General features: G+C 46.9%; 1 protein-coding gene across 2 annotated transcripts in view; it reads left to right on the forward strand.

Moving 5' to 3' along the window:
- Positions 1-12394, forward strand: part of GIGYF2 (GRB10 interacting GYF protein 2) — a 147146-nt gene extending 134752 nt beyond the window's left edge. For both annotated transcript variants that reach the window (XM_049888462.1, XM_049888463.1), the window contains exons 26-29: positions 1523-1677; positions 3384-3586; positions 5025-5172; positions 9095-12394. In XM_049888462.1, coding sequence (XP_049744419.1) covers positions 1523-1677; positions 3384-3586; positions 5025-5172; positions 9095-9162 — 574 coding nt within the window. In that variant the 3' untranslated portion in view covers positions 9163-12394. The remainder of the gene's footprint in view (positions 1-1522; positions 1678-3383; positions 3587-5024; positions 5173-9094) is intronic.
- The last annotated feature ends 1219 nt before the right edge of the window (positions 12395-13613 follow it).

Genomic DNA, 13613 nt, shown 5'->3' on the forward strand with positions numbered 1-13613 from the left:
AGCAGCAGGGGTCACACTCCCGGGGGGGCAGGATGCTGACAGGCTTCCCCCAAGTGCCAGTGAGGTAGGTGTGTCTCAAAGCACACCTAAAGCACTTTGGTGGGTGGGCTCTGCAGCTGTACCTTAGGCACCCAATGCATGTACCTCTACGGATCAGTAGGTGTCACCATCCTCAGACTCCTAAAGCAGGAGGCTAGGTGGTCTGGGGGGAGCTTCAGCCCTCAGTTCCCTGTTGTGGGTCAGTGAGGGCTCTGTTGAATATGCAGAGATATCAGACGTGGGAAACTTGTCTTTCCAGTAATCTGCTAAAACAATTACAGTCAGATCACTATCAGAATTGCCTTTGCATTATAATAGCCACCTTGTTCCCTGTAGGGATGAAAGCCCAAGACTGTGGATCGTGTATGCTTGGGTGGAGCTGGTTCTGTATTTTTATTCCAATTTCGGGAAGTCAGGGAAGGATTTTTGGTCCCTGGGTTTTTTGTAGCTGCTTCTCTCAGGCCAGGAGAATGGGTTAGGGAAAAAAAAAAACGCACAGCACTTCACTCTCTGGCCCAGGAGATTCCAAAGTTAATGAAGCCCACCTGGGAAGGGGACGGGAGGGATCAGATAGATAGGAGAGAGTAGTACCCCGGAATATAGACAAAGTTACTTATCTTGCTTGGCAATGACTGTTTTATCTGAGATTCCCAAGGGGTGTGTAGCCTGTTGGCTGGGTCGAGATTGCCCCCGAGGGTCAGGCCCGCGTCCTGTGCTTGTGCTGTCTCAGACGCCGTGGTCAGTTCCTCCACTCCCAGTCCAAAGCCCAGCGCCGAGTTTCCCCGGCTGGGATGCCGCACTCCTGGCTCCAGAACGAGTCGCTGCCTCCCAGTGACTTCTCCTCCTGTCAGCTGCATCGCTGCGCTGCCTGTGTGCACTGGCTGGGCTTCCCCCGAGGTCACTTCTGGGGGCTAGGGCTATGTCCGTGTTTGTGCCGTTTCTGGATGCTGTGCTCAGCTCCCTTGTGTCCAGTCCAAAGCCTGGCGCCAAGGTTTTAAAAGGTTTTCTGACTGGGATGCTGGCTCCAGGCTCTGAAAACAGTCACTGCTTCCCCGTGGTTGCTCGTTCTCTTTAGCTGTGTCAGTGTGCAGCCTGCTTGCGCTGGCTGAGTCTCTGTCACTCAGGTCAACTCTTTAGATCTGTGTTTGATGGTCAGAGTTTGTAGATTGTCATGTATGTGATCGATTGACTTGTTTTTCCGAGTCTTTGTTGCAAGAGGGATCCGAGGTAGCTTCTACCTAGTCAGCCATCTTGGCCCTGCCTCCTCTAAGGCTAGATTTTTAAGGCGATATTGAGTATTCCTCCCCTTCTCCCAAAATCCAAATATTTGAATTTTTTTTTTTCTTTTTTGGAGTTGAACATTCATTGGTTTACTGGACAGTCATCCAGTGTTGCCAAAACATTATCTATTTATGGTGTTGTAGTATAATTATAGGAGTAACAGTTTCTGGGAATATAATATCGCCCTGTTGTTTTGCTTCAGTAAATCTGTAGGTGTGTCTAACCGGCAGCATAAGAAAGTGGAAGAAGAAGAAAAGTTGCTGAAGCTCTTTCAGGGAGTAAATAAAGTCCAGGATGGATTCACCCAGTGGTGTGAACAGATGCTTCATGCCCTCAACACGGCAAATAACCTGGATGGTAAGAATCGGGAGGGAACCCGGCATGTGGAACAGCAGAGATAGAACCCACAGGGAGGCTGGCAGATGGGAACAATGAGCCAAAACTCAGAAGGTGAAATCTAGCGGAGGTCACATCCTACACCTGCTGTAAGAACCTGACTCTTGTTTACTTGTGAGAAAAGCCGTGTAATGCTAAGCTCAGATAGCTTGATCAGTGGTTGTCAAAAGGAAGTGGCCATCTCAAGCTGTCTTAGTGATGCACGGGACAGAGGAGGTCCTCGTTTCATACTCCCCACTTTATGAGGGACAGTGTCAGTGCCAGCTGGATTAAGTCCTCAGTAAGTCAACCTTTATGGTGGAGGAAAAGGTCAACCTGAAGAGAAGAGTGAGGTGATGTGACATTGTGTCCTTCCGGCCTTTGTTGGGGGTGGGTGGGTCATGTGACAGAGCATGTCACATGACTTTATGTAGGATATAGCCAGGACCAATGTGTGGAAGTGAAAGGGCATCAGCACAACTTGAAGAAAAGCTTGCTGGTAGGTAGTTGTTCACAAAGAGAGTCCTCTGCCCCTCTCCAAGTGTCTGGACAGAGATCGGTCGGCATATTGTGGAAAGAATTCCCACAACTGATGAATCAGGTGGAACCAGCCTACCTCACGTTATCTTATCTGAAACCTAACCAGTTGCCATCGAGTTGGCTCCAACTCATGGAGACCCCCTGTGTGTCGGAGTAGAACTGTGTCCATAGGGCTTTCACGGACTGATTTTTCAGAAGTAGATTGCCAGGCCTTTCTTCTAAGGTACCTTTCTTCTAAGGTGGACTTGAACTAGCCTTTCGGTTAGCTGCTGATCATGTCGACTGTTTGCACCACCTAGGGACCTCTGTCTAAAATCAAGAATCTATTACAAACAGAGCACTAAAGGAATTGAAGGGTTCCGTTGTAGCATTGTAACAGAACATCTAATGGTCTGGAAGTTTACAGAGAAAACAGCAGTAAATAATAGCCGTGACTGCTGTCTGTTAAGCACCTACCAAGTGCAAGGCACTCTTTCTAGGGGTTAACGTCTATTACCCCATTTATTTTATTTTTACAGTCATTTTATAAGGTACCTTTACAGTACAGGTGATATCTCCATTTTATAAATTAGGAAACAGAGGCTCAGAATGATTAAGCAACTCATCAGGGTCCCACAGCCAGCAGAGTTCAGAGTCAGGATTTAAACCCAGGTCTGTCTAACTCTTATACTTGTGCTTTTCTGCTTTACCATGCTGCTCACGTGTTCCATTCGATTTCTCTCTAGAAATATGCTATCAGTGGATTAAAAGTTCCAGGAAGAGTTGGCTGTTATCTTTAGTCTCTGCTGTGGTGCCTGGCACACATCAGGGCACTGAATAAATATTAATTGAATTTAAGGAAAGAAAGCTTGAATCCCAGATCACTTCAGTCTTAGGCAAGCAGCTGTTTCAGTCAGCTAACCGTTAGTGAAGTCAGACGTGTGGCACACCCTCGTTTCCACCCTGTGGGGTTGCAGATAACTTTGGCATTGCAATGGTAGCATTTTTCCGTCTCTAGATTAAGGAGCACTGATAGTAGCTGCAAACCTTTCAAGTTTCAGTCATTAACTTCTGTGTTAGGCGTGACAGTCTGTTAAAAACAGACACTATTTTGTTCGTGGTATTTCATTATTGTTGCCGTTTATGTCTTCTCCCCTCCCATATTGCAGTTCCCACGTTTGTTTCTTTCCTGAAAGAAGTAGAATCTCCTTATGAAGTCCATGATTATATCAGGGCCTATTTAGGAGATACTTCTGAGGCCAAGGAGTTTGCCAAGCAGTTCCTCGAGCGCCGTGCCAAACAGAAGGCCAGCCAGCAGCGTCAGCAGCAGCAGCCGCAGCCGCCGCAGGTGCAGCCGCAGCCGCCGCCGCAGGTAGGAGGGTGAAATGAGGCCGGAGGCTCAGTGAGTGAGTGAGTCTCAATACCTGTAAGTGCTGAGCGACCAGGAAATGCATACTAAAGCAGAGGCCACTTCTGAATATAAAATAATCAAAACTTGCAAAAATTGGTAGACTTAACATTTTCAAATTATATGTCTAGAGGCCTTTGTGAATTCCCCAAATAACAAATATAACCATTCATCGTGTACTAGGCATGCCAGCCTCGTTTTTCTTGATCCTATATCTGCCTTAATCAGACCACAAATTCCTCCACGCCCCAGCCTATACATTGGCTGTGAGTCATGAACACATATGCGTGTTCACCCTCTGGTGCTCCGAGCTGCTGTCCCCGGGACCGTGTCCTACCCTTGGTGTCCTACACTTGGTGTGGTGTTGGTGGGGATGTGAAAAGGTACACACTTGCTGAAAGACAAGTTGGCAGGGCTCTTGGAGAGGTTTAAAAATATTTATATCCTGTAATCCTGTACTTTCTCCCTTACAAATAATCAATATTTGGTACATACTCTCTGAGGATGTGGAAGATACAATGAGGTTTAAAATCCACTTGAGCGGATGGGCTAACTGGGATAAATTAACGGAAAGTGAAAGATGTAAACACGGGCAGAGCACTAGGAAAAACATCTTAAGCATCAAAGGAGAAGACGTCATGTAGTAATCCAGAGGGCCTGTGTGTGTGAGAAGTGGCCACCCCGTGTGCTGGACTAGGAGGTGGAGGCTCAGTACACACACAGACAGGCTTGTTCTTCCCTGGTGCTTTCTCTACTACTTCGCCCCCTCCCCACTACCACCACCCCAGCCCTCAGCGGGCTCGTCGAAGCCAATTCCAAAGTAGAGTGAAGCGCCCTAATAAGACCAAGTAAGTGTGAGTGGCTGGTGGACTATTTCATAGTTGAACTTTCTCTCTCCGATTGGTAGAAAGTGTAAGGACGATGTTTTGGGGCCAGGTCCCTTCAGTTATTGCCGGCAGGAATAAAGTACACAACATCAGTCTTGTTTGGTAACATGCTGCCAGGTGGTCTGCTGCCAGGTGGTCTGCAGCCTGTCCTCTGTGTCCTGGGGCCCAGAGAGCAAAGGAACCCTCGGCTTTGGGGTTGGCGAGGCACGCAAATTGCCAGAGTGCAGACGTCTGTTTACAACTTCTTGCCTTATGTTCAGTCTCCTAGTGAATGGCGCGGACTCCACATACCCTAGAGAAGTCTTGACAGATACCAGGACAGGGCTTGAGGGAGATGTCACACATGAAGGAAAGTAGTGGCTCAGCAGCCTGCTCTTGATTTCATTATTTCCAGAACCATGCTGAGCTTTTTCTTTTTAAACTCCCCTTTGGTAATGGGAGGGTAAAACAGCCCCCTCTAAGGGGGGGCAGAGCTGTACCCACTGTAACCTCCGTTGTGCTGTCTTATCCCACAGGACCCTGTGTGGGGGGTGAACCACAGTACACTCCATTCAGTATTTCAAACCAATCAAAGCAACAACCAACAATCCAACTTTGAGGCTGTACAAAGTGGCAAGAAGAAGAAAAAGCAGAAGATGGTGCGAGCAGATCCCAGTTTATTAGGTGAGCACAGGCCGAGGCCTCACGGGGTGCTGGGCGTTGCAGGTGATAACAGTTACACGTGAGTTGCCACGCAGAGTGCGCTTCTCAGCCGACTCCTGGTGAGCAGCTGGTGTTTACCGGGCATCTCAGGGCGAGGCTGCGCCTCTTGTGCTGTAGGGAGTGAGGAAAGTTAGCCCAGCACATTGCGTGCAGCTTTCAACTCTGAAGCATTGTTTCTTCTTTAATATGAATTTCCCTGGAGGATCTTTCAGTTGCGTTGGAAAATAATACTAATGGAGAGCAGTAAAAGTAGTTTAAAAACACAAATGCTCATTTGCGTGGTAGCAGACTGTAAATCTTACCAGATGTTCCAAGAAGAGAACCAGTATTTGTGGATGTCCACTCTGGGTGTCACAGGATTCTCAGAATGACTCTGCCCGAGAGGCGATGCCCCAGTTTTACGGACGAACAAACCAGGGCTCAGAGGTTTTAGCCCATTTCCCAGGGGCCCACGGCTGCTGAGCGGTGAAGCTGGGATTTCACAGCAGGCCTGTTTTCTTTCCACTGTTCTGTGTTACCTATAGCTGTTCTTGTCCCACACTGAGGACCACTGTCTTCATATAAAACATCTTCACGGAAAGATTGACACCTGAATCAGGGCTTTGAAAGACTGGCAGAGAGGATGGGAAATGGTGTTTTAGAAATAATAAACAGCACAGGCAAAGCTGATGGGCTGCCTGTGGCTCTTAAATTGGCCAAAACGGCCTCTCAGAGAAAGGTGAAATTAAAATTGTTCTCCATTTATGAACGTGGAAATCCACAAGCTGTAATAAAACCATAGTGTCTGGAATACAATGGGCTTGTTGGCCAGTCAGCTTATTGTCAAGCGGGAGTAGACTAGGTGACAGATACTGGTGGCCTGGGGTAGGGTTTTGGTGCTGGGGGTGGAGAAGAATTAGATGAATTTCAGAAATTCAGGGGATAGAGTCAGCTGGACAAGGAGAACGGAAAGGTCTCTGGCGTGAGCAGCAGGATGGAGGGTGTTACCATTGCTGAAATGGCGAGCACCGGACAGTGGGGCAGGCATATGGAGAAAGGACGCTGTGTTTAAGTGCTGAGCCGGCTGAGTTTGAAATGCCCGTGAGACCTCAAATGGAGATACCGTGCGACAGAGTTTGAGAGCCCGCACAGCGAGTGGATTGTATTCTGCTCGGTGGTTGGCAGGATCTGTAAGTTCATTGAGCTGTTCCCTGTTCCGGAAAAAACAAAATGATAGGAACAGAGACCTAACTTGGAGGACTGCCCTTTGGGGTCGGTGCCCAGAAGCTGGGTTTGGATACATAGAGACCTGGTGAAATTCTGTTTTCTTCTTCTCCCTGCCTAAAGAGTTAGTGTTGATTGAGGGTGGATGGAACTGTTCAGAACTTTATGAAAGTTTGACAAAAATGTGTGTGCATGGATGGAGAAGCATTCCTTAAATTCTCCCCGTGGGTCCTAGCAGAGAAGCCCCTGCTGGTTACTTAGCTGTGGAGCTTGAGGGTGGGCTGTCAGGGGAAGGTTCCTCTGACAGTAAGGTGAAGCCGCTTGGACTTAAAAGTCTGTATCTGATGCCACCGCCTACCGTAGACCTAGGAGAGGGATATGAAAACCCCTTCAAGGGTTGTTGTATGGACAGAGTTTAAGGAATCTGTGTATTTCCAAGTGAAATAAAATTAAACAGGCTAAATAACAAACACAAGTAAAAGTGTTCAACAAACCACTGAGGAAAGTCACTTGGATGGGCTCTTACATGGACCATCTTAACGAAAATTTCTGTTCAGTTAAACCCCTCTCTGGAAATTCCTCTGATAATGCCAATTTCTGTCCCTTAGCTCCTCATTTCCGTTTATTATTTTTTGTTAATATATGCCTTATCTATCTACAGATGAGTGAATATCCCCCAGTCACAAGTTGCCCGTGGCAAGAATGGGAAAATAGTTTCTAATTTGATCTAAAAGTATCTATTGAAAAAGTCACTTTAGAGCTTTGCTTCTAAAACAAACCAGCAGAGGGAGCACCAGCCTCATCTTAATTATCATTGTACTCGGTTCTAGTGTCTTCCTCTAGTTTTACAGAGCAACCAGGTGGCTGTTGTGAGCTGCTGTGAACCAGCTTGTGAGAACAGTCTTTCAGACCTTAAATCGTGTGGATGAGCGAGTCCTGTTGCTCGGTCTTTAGAGCTGGGTGACCGCGCTTGACTCCTTGTTTGTATTGCTTTGGGTTTCCGATCTCCCAGAGCATTCCCTTCTGTCAAGTGGGGAGGGTAGGTGCCCACCTTATTGTTTTTCTAATTATGGTTAAAAGAGAAGGGCCACTAATAGCCTAGCCCAGTAATCAACATATTATAATGTTGAATAATTGTTAGCTTTTTGTTTTTCACCCCAGACTTTTCCTCCCTTCCTGTCTTTTCATGATCAAAATTAATTTAGTTTTTAAAAAGTTATATAACAACAATGTAGCTCATTATTGTTTCTGTCACATTCGTCTGTTATTCTTTGAGGTAACATGTGAAGTCAGAGAAAAGCCTGTCTCAGAATGGAGTAATAGCTCACTTCATAGCCTCTTTGCTCTTTAGTGTCTTACACTTATCTAACTAAGACTTATTTAAGAAATATGAACACTAAGCCTTTCAGTATTTTCAAAGGAAACAAGTCTTGAGGATTATGGGAACACCGTTGAAGGGGTAGAATTCAGGATGGGGTTTGGGATCCTAGCCTCTCCCTGTATTAGGCCTTGCAGGCAGCTTGTACCACAGCTTCCCTGGGTCATAAATAGGCGTGGTTATTTTTTCAAATTATGATATTCTTGAGTCAAGGGTGCAATTTAAGCTCTGTTTATTATGTAAGGCATTTTTCATTATTGGTACATTTCAAATGAGTGTGTGTTTGAAAACTCAAACATGAAAGAACAAAAAGGAGGGGAGATAAAACCCAAATAAAATGAGCAGAACTGCATTTAGCCTGCACAGCATCGCCTGTTTACTTTCTGGTATTTAAATAGCAGCTAAAACAGTTTGAGATTTTATTTAGTGTAGATGAAACGAGTTGCTTTTTGGGGAGCCGCTCATTCAAAGGGACCTTTTTAGCAATGATTTGTATCAGTCTCTGATTAGGGAGTTTATTAAAGAATCGCATGCCCGTGGCTGATGGTGGTAGTGTTCCAAGGTCAGTCGTGTTTGTGGGCGCTGCGTGTTGCCCTCAATGGGCATGCTAGTACTGCTCTGCCAAACCCTGGGTTCCATTTTGCTTCATCAAATATTACCAGCTGAAATTCTTTCCTTTGCAGATCTATTTACAGTAGTTTGAGATGAGTAAAGCACTTTAGTCTTACTGTTCTCTCTCCTGTGGGATAGAAAGAATAGTGAGGGCACGGAGGACCTTGTAGTGTGTCTGTCCTGAAATCCCCCGGGTGGAAAGTGTTCCTGTTAAAGTCCGCCTGGGGCTGAGGTGGCATTTACTCCACTCAGATGCCGCAGCCGCTCAAGCCATGTGGTGAGACAGTTACAGAGTACTTAGTGGGTGCCCCCTCCCCACAGTGCACCTCCTGAACAGACTGTCCCCCAGGATCCCCAGGGCCAGTCCAGCCTGGCCTTGACACACACACAGGCTCTTCTCTAGACTCTCCTGGGCAGTGGTCTGCAATTCTTCTTAAGCAGCCATGCTGGGTTTTTGTTGTTGTTTTTTTTTCCTTCCCAATTATGCCAGAACCCCAAAAGATGAATAAAAGCAGAACCTCTCATTGGAAGGGCAACAAAACAAAAACAAACACTGCTCTGACCTTTTTCTTTCTTCTCTCTCTGTTTAGTGTCCCTGTGGTATGTTGTAAAGTAAGAGACTTACGTACCTGGAATTTGAGCCACTTGGTTATCTGGCTGTGGTCACTAATAGTCAGATTTTCCCTGCAGGTTTTTCAGTAAATGCATCATCGGAGCGGCTCAACATGGGCGAGATCGAGACTTTGGATGACTACTGAGCACCTCCAGTGGACTGGCCTTCCTCTCCTGTCTGCCGACCGTGGTTCCTCCACCTCTGGACACAACACTCACTCTCCATTCGCTCTATACCACTCTGCAGCAGATCACAGAACCCATCATCTCAGGCTTTTTCTTCTGGCCCTTTTTGTCCAAGATTCTTTAAACAGTTTTTGTTGGTGAGCATCTCAGACTGTAGCTAAGTGGACCAGACTATGTGTCTCGGGGGTGGCAGTTGGGAGGCCTCCCCAACAAGGCTGGTTTTGGGCAGCACGTGTTTCCTGTGCCGTGATTTCCTCGACTGTCTCTGAGAGAGTGTGGGGATCTGCCGGTAGCAGCTTGCCTTCTCTTGTCACTTTTCTCCTCCTCCTCTCTCCCTCCTTAAGGGCAAGGGGGCCTGACTGGTGCAATCATGAAGAGCGTTAATGGTCGGTAGACCTTGGTCAGTCCACAGCGCCCAAGGACTGTGGTGGGAGTGTCCCTGAGGTGGGCAGAACCCTCTCAGTCCTGCGGTTATGTTACCACAGCTGACTGTGGGGTTGTGTCCCAGGGGACCCCAGTGGGGTGGAGTTTAGATTGGATTGGTTTGCTGTCGCACCCCCCTTGCCTGTTCTTTCTGAGATGCTTTCTTCATTAGATAGTGACTTCCAAGCACGCTGACTTCTCCCCGGGGCAGACTCCTACCCGATTGGACAAAGGAAACCCTATAGCCTGGGGGAGAGACTTATTCTTAATTTTCCTTTCTTAAAAAACTGATTTTTTCCATAAATATTTTTACTTCAGAGGACTAGGACCAGTTTGTTTTGGGCCCTTCTGCTGAAAATTTGTCTCGTTTAAGAGGCAGCTAGGATCTTTACCATATGTATGAATTTGTATAATTTCATTTTGGATAGGGATAAACTTTTGCTTCTGATAAAAGCTCGGAATTTCATCTGGTTCCTCAGAGTATTGTATGTGTGTCTTGCTGTGGCCCCAAAAAGGTTTCGTTGAAAGTTTCTGGAATGGCAAGTTGTTTGCCTTTTCTGAAAAGAGAACATACAAAACCTGACCATCTTTAAGACCTTCATCTGTGGAAACCACGTCGCAGGAGAATGCGGTGGGACGGAGGGAAGGGAGACGCGGGCGGGGAAGCCCGCTCTAGCTTCTGCTCACGGCCTCCTCACAGCCCTTCGCTTCAGATAGAAATGTATTCAAGCCCTATTTATAACCAGATACTCGTCCTGCCTCCACCAACCCCCACAGAACACTACCGGGATTGCCAATCCCACTTGGGGCTGGAGCCATTGGACAGCTGTCCTGTGGGAGAAGCACCGTGGTCTGGGTGGCTCCCCTGTGCAGCACCTTTTCTTTCTGTCCTCAATGCCTGAAAGAGGCTGGAGTTGCTCTGAGAGCAGTTTGGTTTTGGATGATTTTATTTGGTTTCTATTTTTCTTATTTTGGATCACCATTCTCCCTACCCCTTCTTGCCTCCCTCCCTCCTAAATGTGTACAATAACTATACAGAGACTGCTACAAACGTGTATATAGTTTTTGGATCAAATAGCATGAGGAGACGGGGAACCATTAAAAATCGGAACTCTGGCTCTCCTTTGCTTTGTAAATTCAGAAGGTGGGGGGTGGGGAAGAGGGATAGTTAAAATGTTTACAAAACTTTAAGCTTCCTCGGAACTTTGCCAGCGTGGAGGAAAATAAAGAACTTAAATAAAACAGGGCTGTATTCTGTTGGAGCATATCTCTTGTACTTGCCTTCATGAAGGCTGAGCTTGGTGCTAAACCGTCCCTCTTGGCACCATGGAAAAGCTCCGAGTGAGTGCCTGAGACATGGAGACGGCCGGGCTTTTTCCGCCAGGCCCTGGAACACTAGCTGGCTGTGTACTTGAGAACGCAGAGGTCAAGGTAAATACTGGTAAGTTTGCCAAACGTCTTTCCTCCTTTGACTGTGACAGAAGCTCACTTTCTCCCTTTCTGTGACTCGTGAGTCAGCTCCCCTCCTCGTGCCCACAGACATGTCCCCTCTGAGCATGCCCCTTCTGAGCCCACATGCAACTCCCAAACTAGACTGTTTGCTCAGGGAAAAAAAAAAAAAAAAAAACTGGAGAGTGGAATGGGCGGTTTAGGGGGATCTAGGTCATTTTAGTAATGGAATGTTCCATTTGCTTAACCAGGAGACGTCTACCTGAGGAATTTCCCACTTACTGCCCTGGGGGTGTTTGTTCCTGTCTCTCTTGATTCTACTTTCTCACATTCTCATTTGCTCAGTCTTCCATTTGTGGCCACTGCTCTCTCTATCTGTTTTGAGAAACTCATTTCCAGATTCTCTTAACTCTTCCTGAGTTTTGGAATATTTGTTTTGTGCACTATTTGTTGCCAGTTACTATAATGAAGAGACAAGATAGTTTGATTACCAGACAAGATAGTTGGAGACCTCCCCAGGAGAGTTCGTGTTTGTTACTGCTGCTGTATAACAAATTGACCCCAAACAGGCCCAAAACAACCACTTCATGTAATCTTCTGGGTCAGGAATTTGGGAAGGGCTCCTCAGCTGGGCAGTTCTTTCATGGGGTTTCATGTGGCTGTGATCACATACCACCTGGGGCTGCAGTCTTAGGAAGGCTCCATTGGGTTGGATGTTCAAGATGGCTCTCTCACGCACCTGGCCATTGATGCTGGCTGTTGGCTGGGAACTGAGCTGAGGTGCTGACTGGAGGAACCAGACATGGCCTCTCCAGTACTGCAGTCTCGGTGGTTGGACTTGTTATGTGGTGGTTGGCTTCCCCCGGAAAGCTGGGCAGAAGCTGCATCCCCTTATCTGACCTAAGCTCATAAGTCACAGTGCCACTTCTCTGACACTGTACTCTGTCAGAGTAGTCACAAATCCACTCACCCACTGTGGCTTCTCAGTGGGTGGACCGGCAGGTCCCCTTTAGAAGAGCATGGGCGTGGGAGATACTATTGTGGCCATTTTTGGAAAATATAATTTGCGTAAAATGAGTTTATGCATATGCGTCAGGGAACTTTAACTCTTTCAGTGGCTCTAAGTTGAGGGAATTTTTTCTTAATTTCAGGATAGATAATGGTACTACTTCTGGCTTCATTTTAACCAATTGTTTTCCGCTTAGGACAACCTGTGTTGTTTTGTACACAGTATCTTAAAATGTATTTGACCTGGTGAAGAAACCAACTTATTTCATACAAAATACCCTTCTTGGTATTACTAATAAAAATAAAAAGTCACTGTGTGTGGACTCTTTTAACTAGAAGTGACCTTTGAAGTGAACGTAGTTCTATACTGTGCTTTCAGTGTGGAAAGTAGAACTTAGAGCAGGAGGCATGCACGTTCTGAGTAGAGTAAGCTACTGTATTCCAACTGGAAGTTGGCCTCATACTTGATGGGTTTCTTGGAATGGAAAAAGCCTAGCTCTGAATGCTGGCTGTGGTCCTGCATGGGTTCCTTGAGTTCCTGACGGCAAGGCTGCAGCGCTTGTGGGGACCACGGGGAGCTGTTTGTTTTATTGACCTTGGGAGATGCCCTGGGAATGATGGACCTGCAAAGCGTTTGGGAGTGCCACTTCTGGACTGGGAACCTGCAGCCTTAAAGAGGAGCATCTCCCTCTATAAAACGGTAGCATCCGAAGTCCTCTAACTTCACGAGGGGGAAGGATAATCACCATCAGCCCCAAGCTGATTTCCATGAGGTGCGAGTCAAACATAATTCCACTTTCCAACCTTTTTGCCAATTCTGACGCCAGCTGTCCCTCTCTATTTCTCGGCTGAGTTGGATAATCCGCTGCAGTGCCCACGTACTGAACTTGCAGACCATGTTCACAATTATATGGTTTATTAGGAAAGTAACAGGCTGCCGCTTGGGCTCAGAATCAACTTGGAAGTAACAGGAACAGCTCAGGATAAGTTCTTCAATCTGGACAGCTTCTTTTCGGCAGTTCCCACACGTAGGCCTAGCTCTTGGCTTCTGCCACTGGGCCTCTGCCCTACCTGGGCAAGTGTTACTACCGTTTAGCTCCTCCGGTAAGTGCTTGGTGGCACCTCACTCCACCAGGAAGCCTGCTGCTCAAAGACGCTCAGCTCTCTCACTCCGTGGGTCCACAAGCCCACTGCGGTCATTTGCTAGTCCCGTGCTGCTGCCATCTCATGCTGCCTGCAGTGTTATAGCTCTCTCTATCTCCTGGGTCTAGAAGGTTCTCAGTGCAGGGACACCCTACGCTCCTAGCTCTTGATGGTTGTGAGGTCCCCCTCAACTTCTGTGAGATTGGTTCTTTTAAGCCTAGCAGGATGGCAAAACTGACCAATCCTTGTGGTGGGCCACAGGCACCTTGTTTGCATAAAAGAAAAAAAAATTTTTTTTTGTTTGCATAGCCACTGTCAATTCTCTGCAAGAGTTTTTCACACCTTATTTGCCTACTTCCAGATAATCATTTTGTGGGCATTAAGAGAT

The sequence above is a fragment of the Elephas maximus genome, chromosome 6 (genome assembly GCF_024166365.1).
Source record: "Elephas maximus indicus isolate mEleMax1 chromosome 6, mEleMax1 primary haplotype, whole genome shotgun sequence".
NCBI lineage: Eukaryota > Metazoa > Chordata > Mammalia > Proboscidea > Elephantidae > Elephas > Elephas maximus.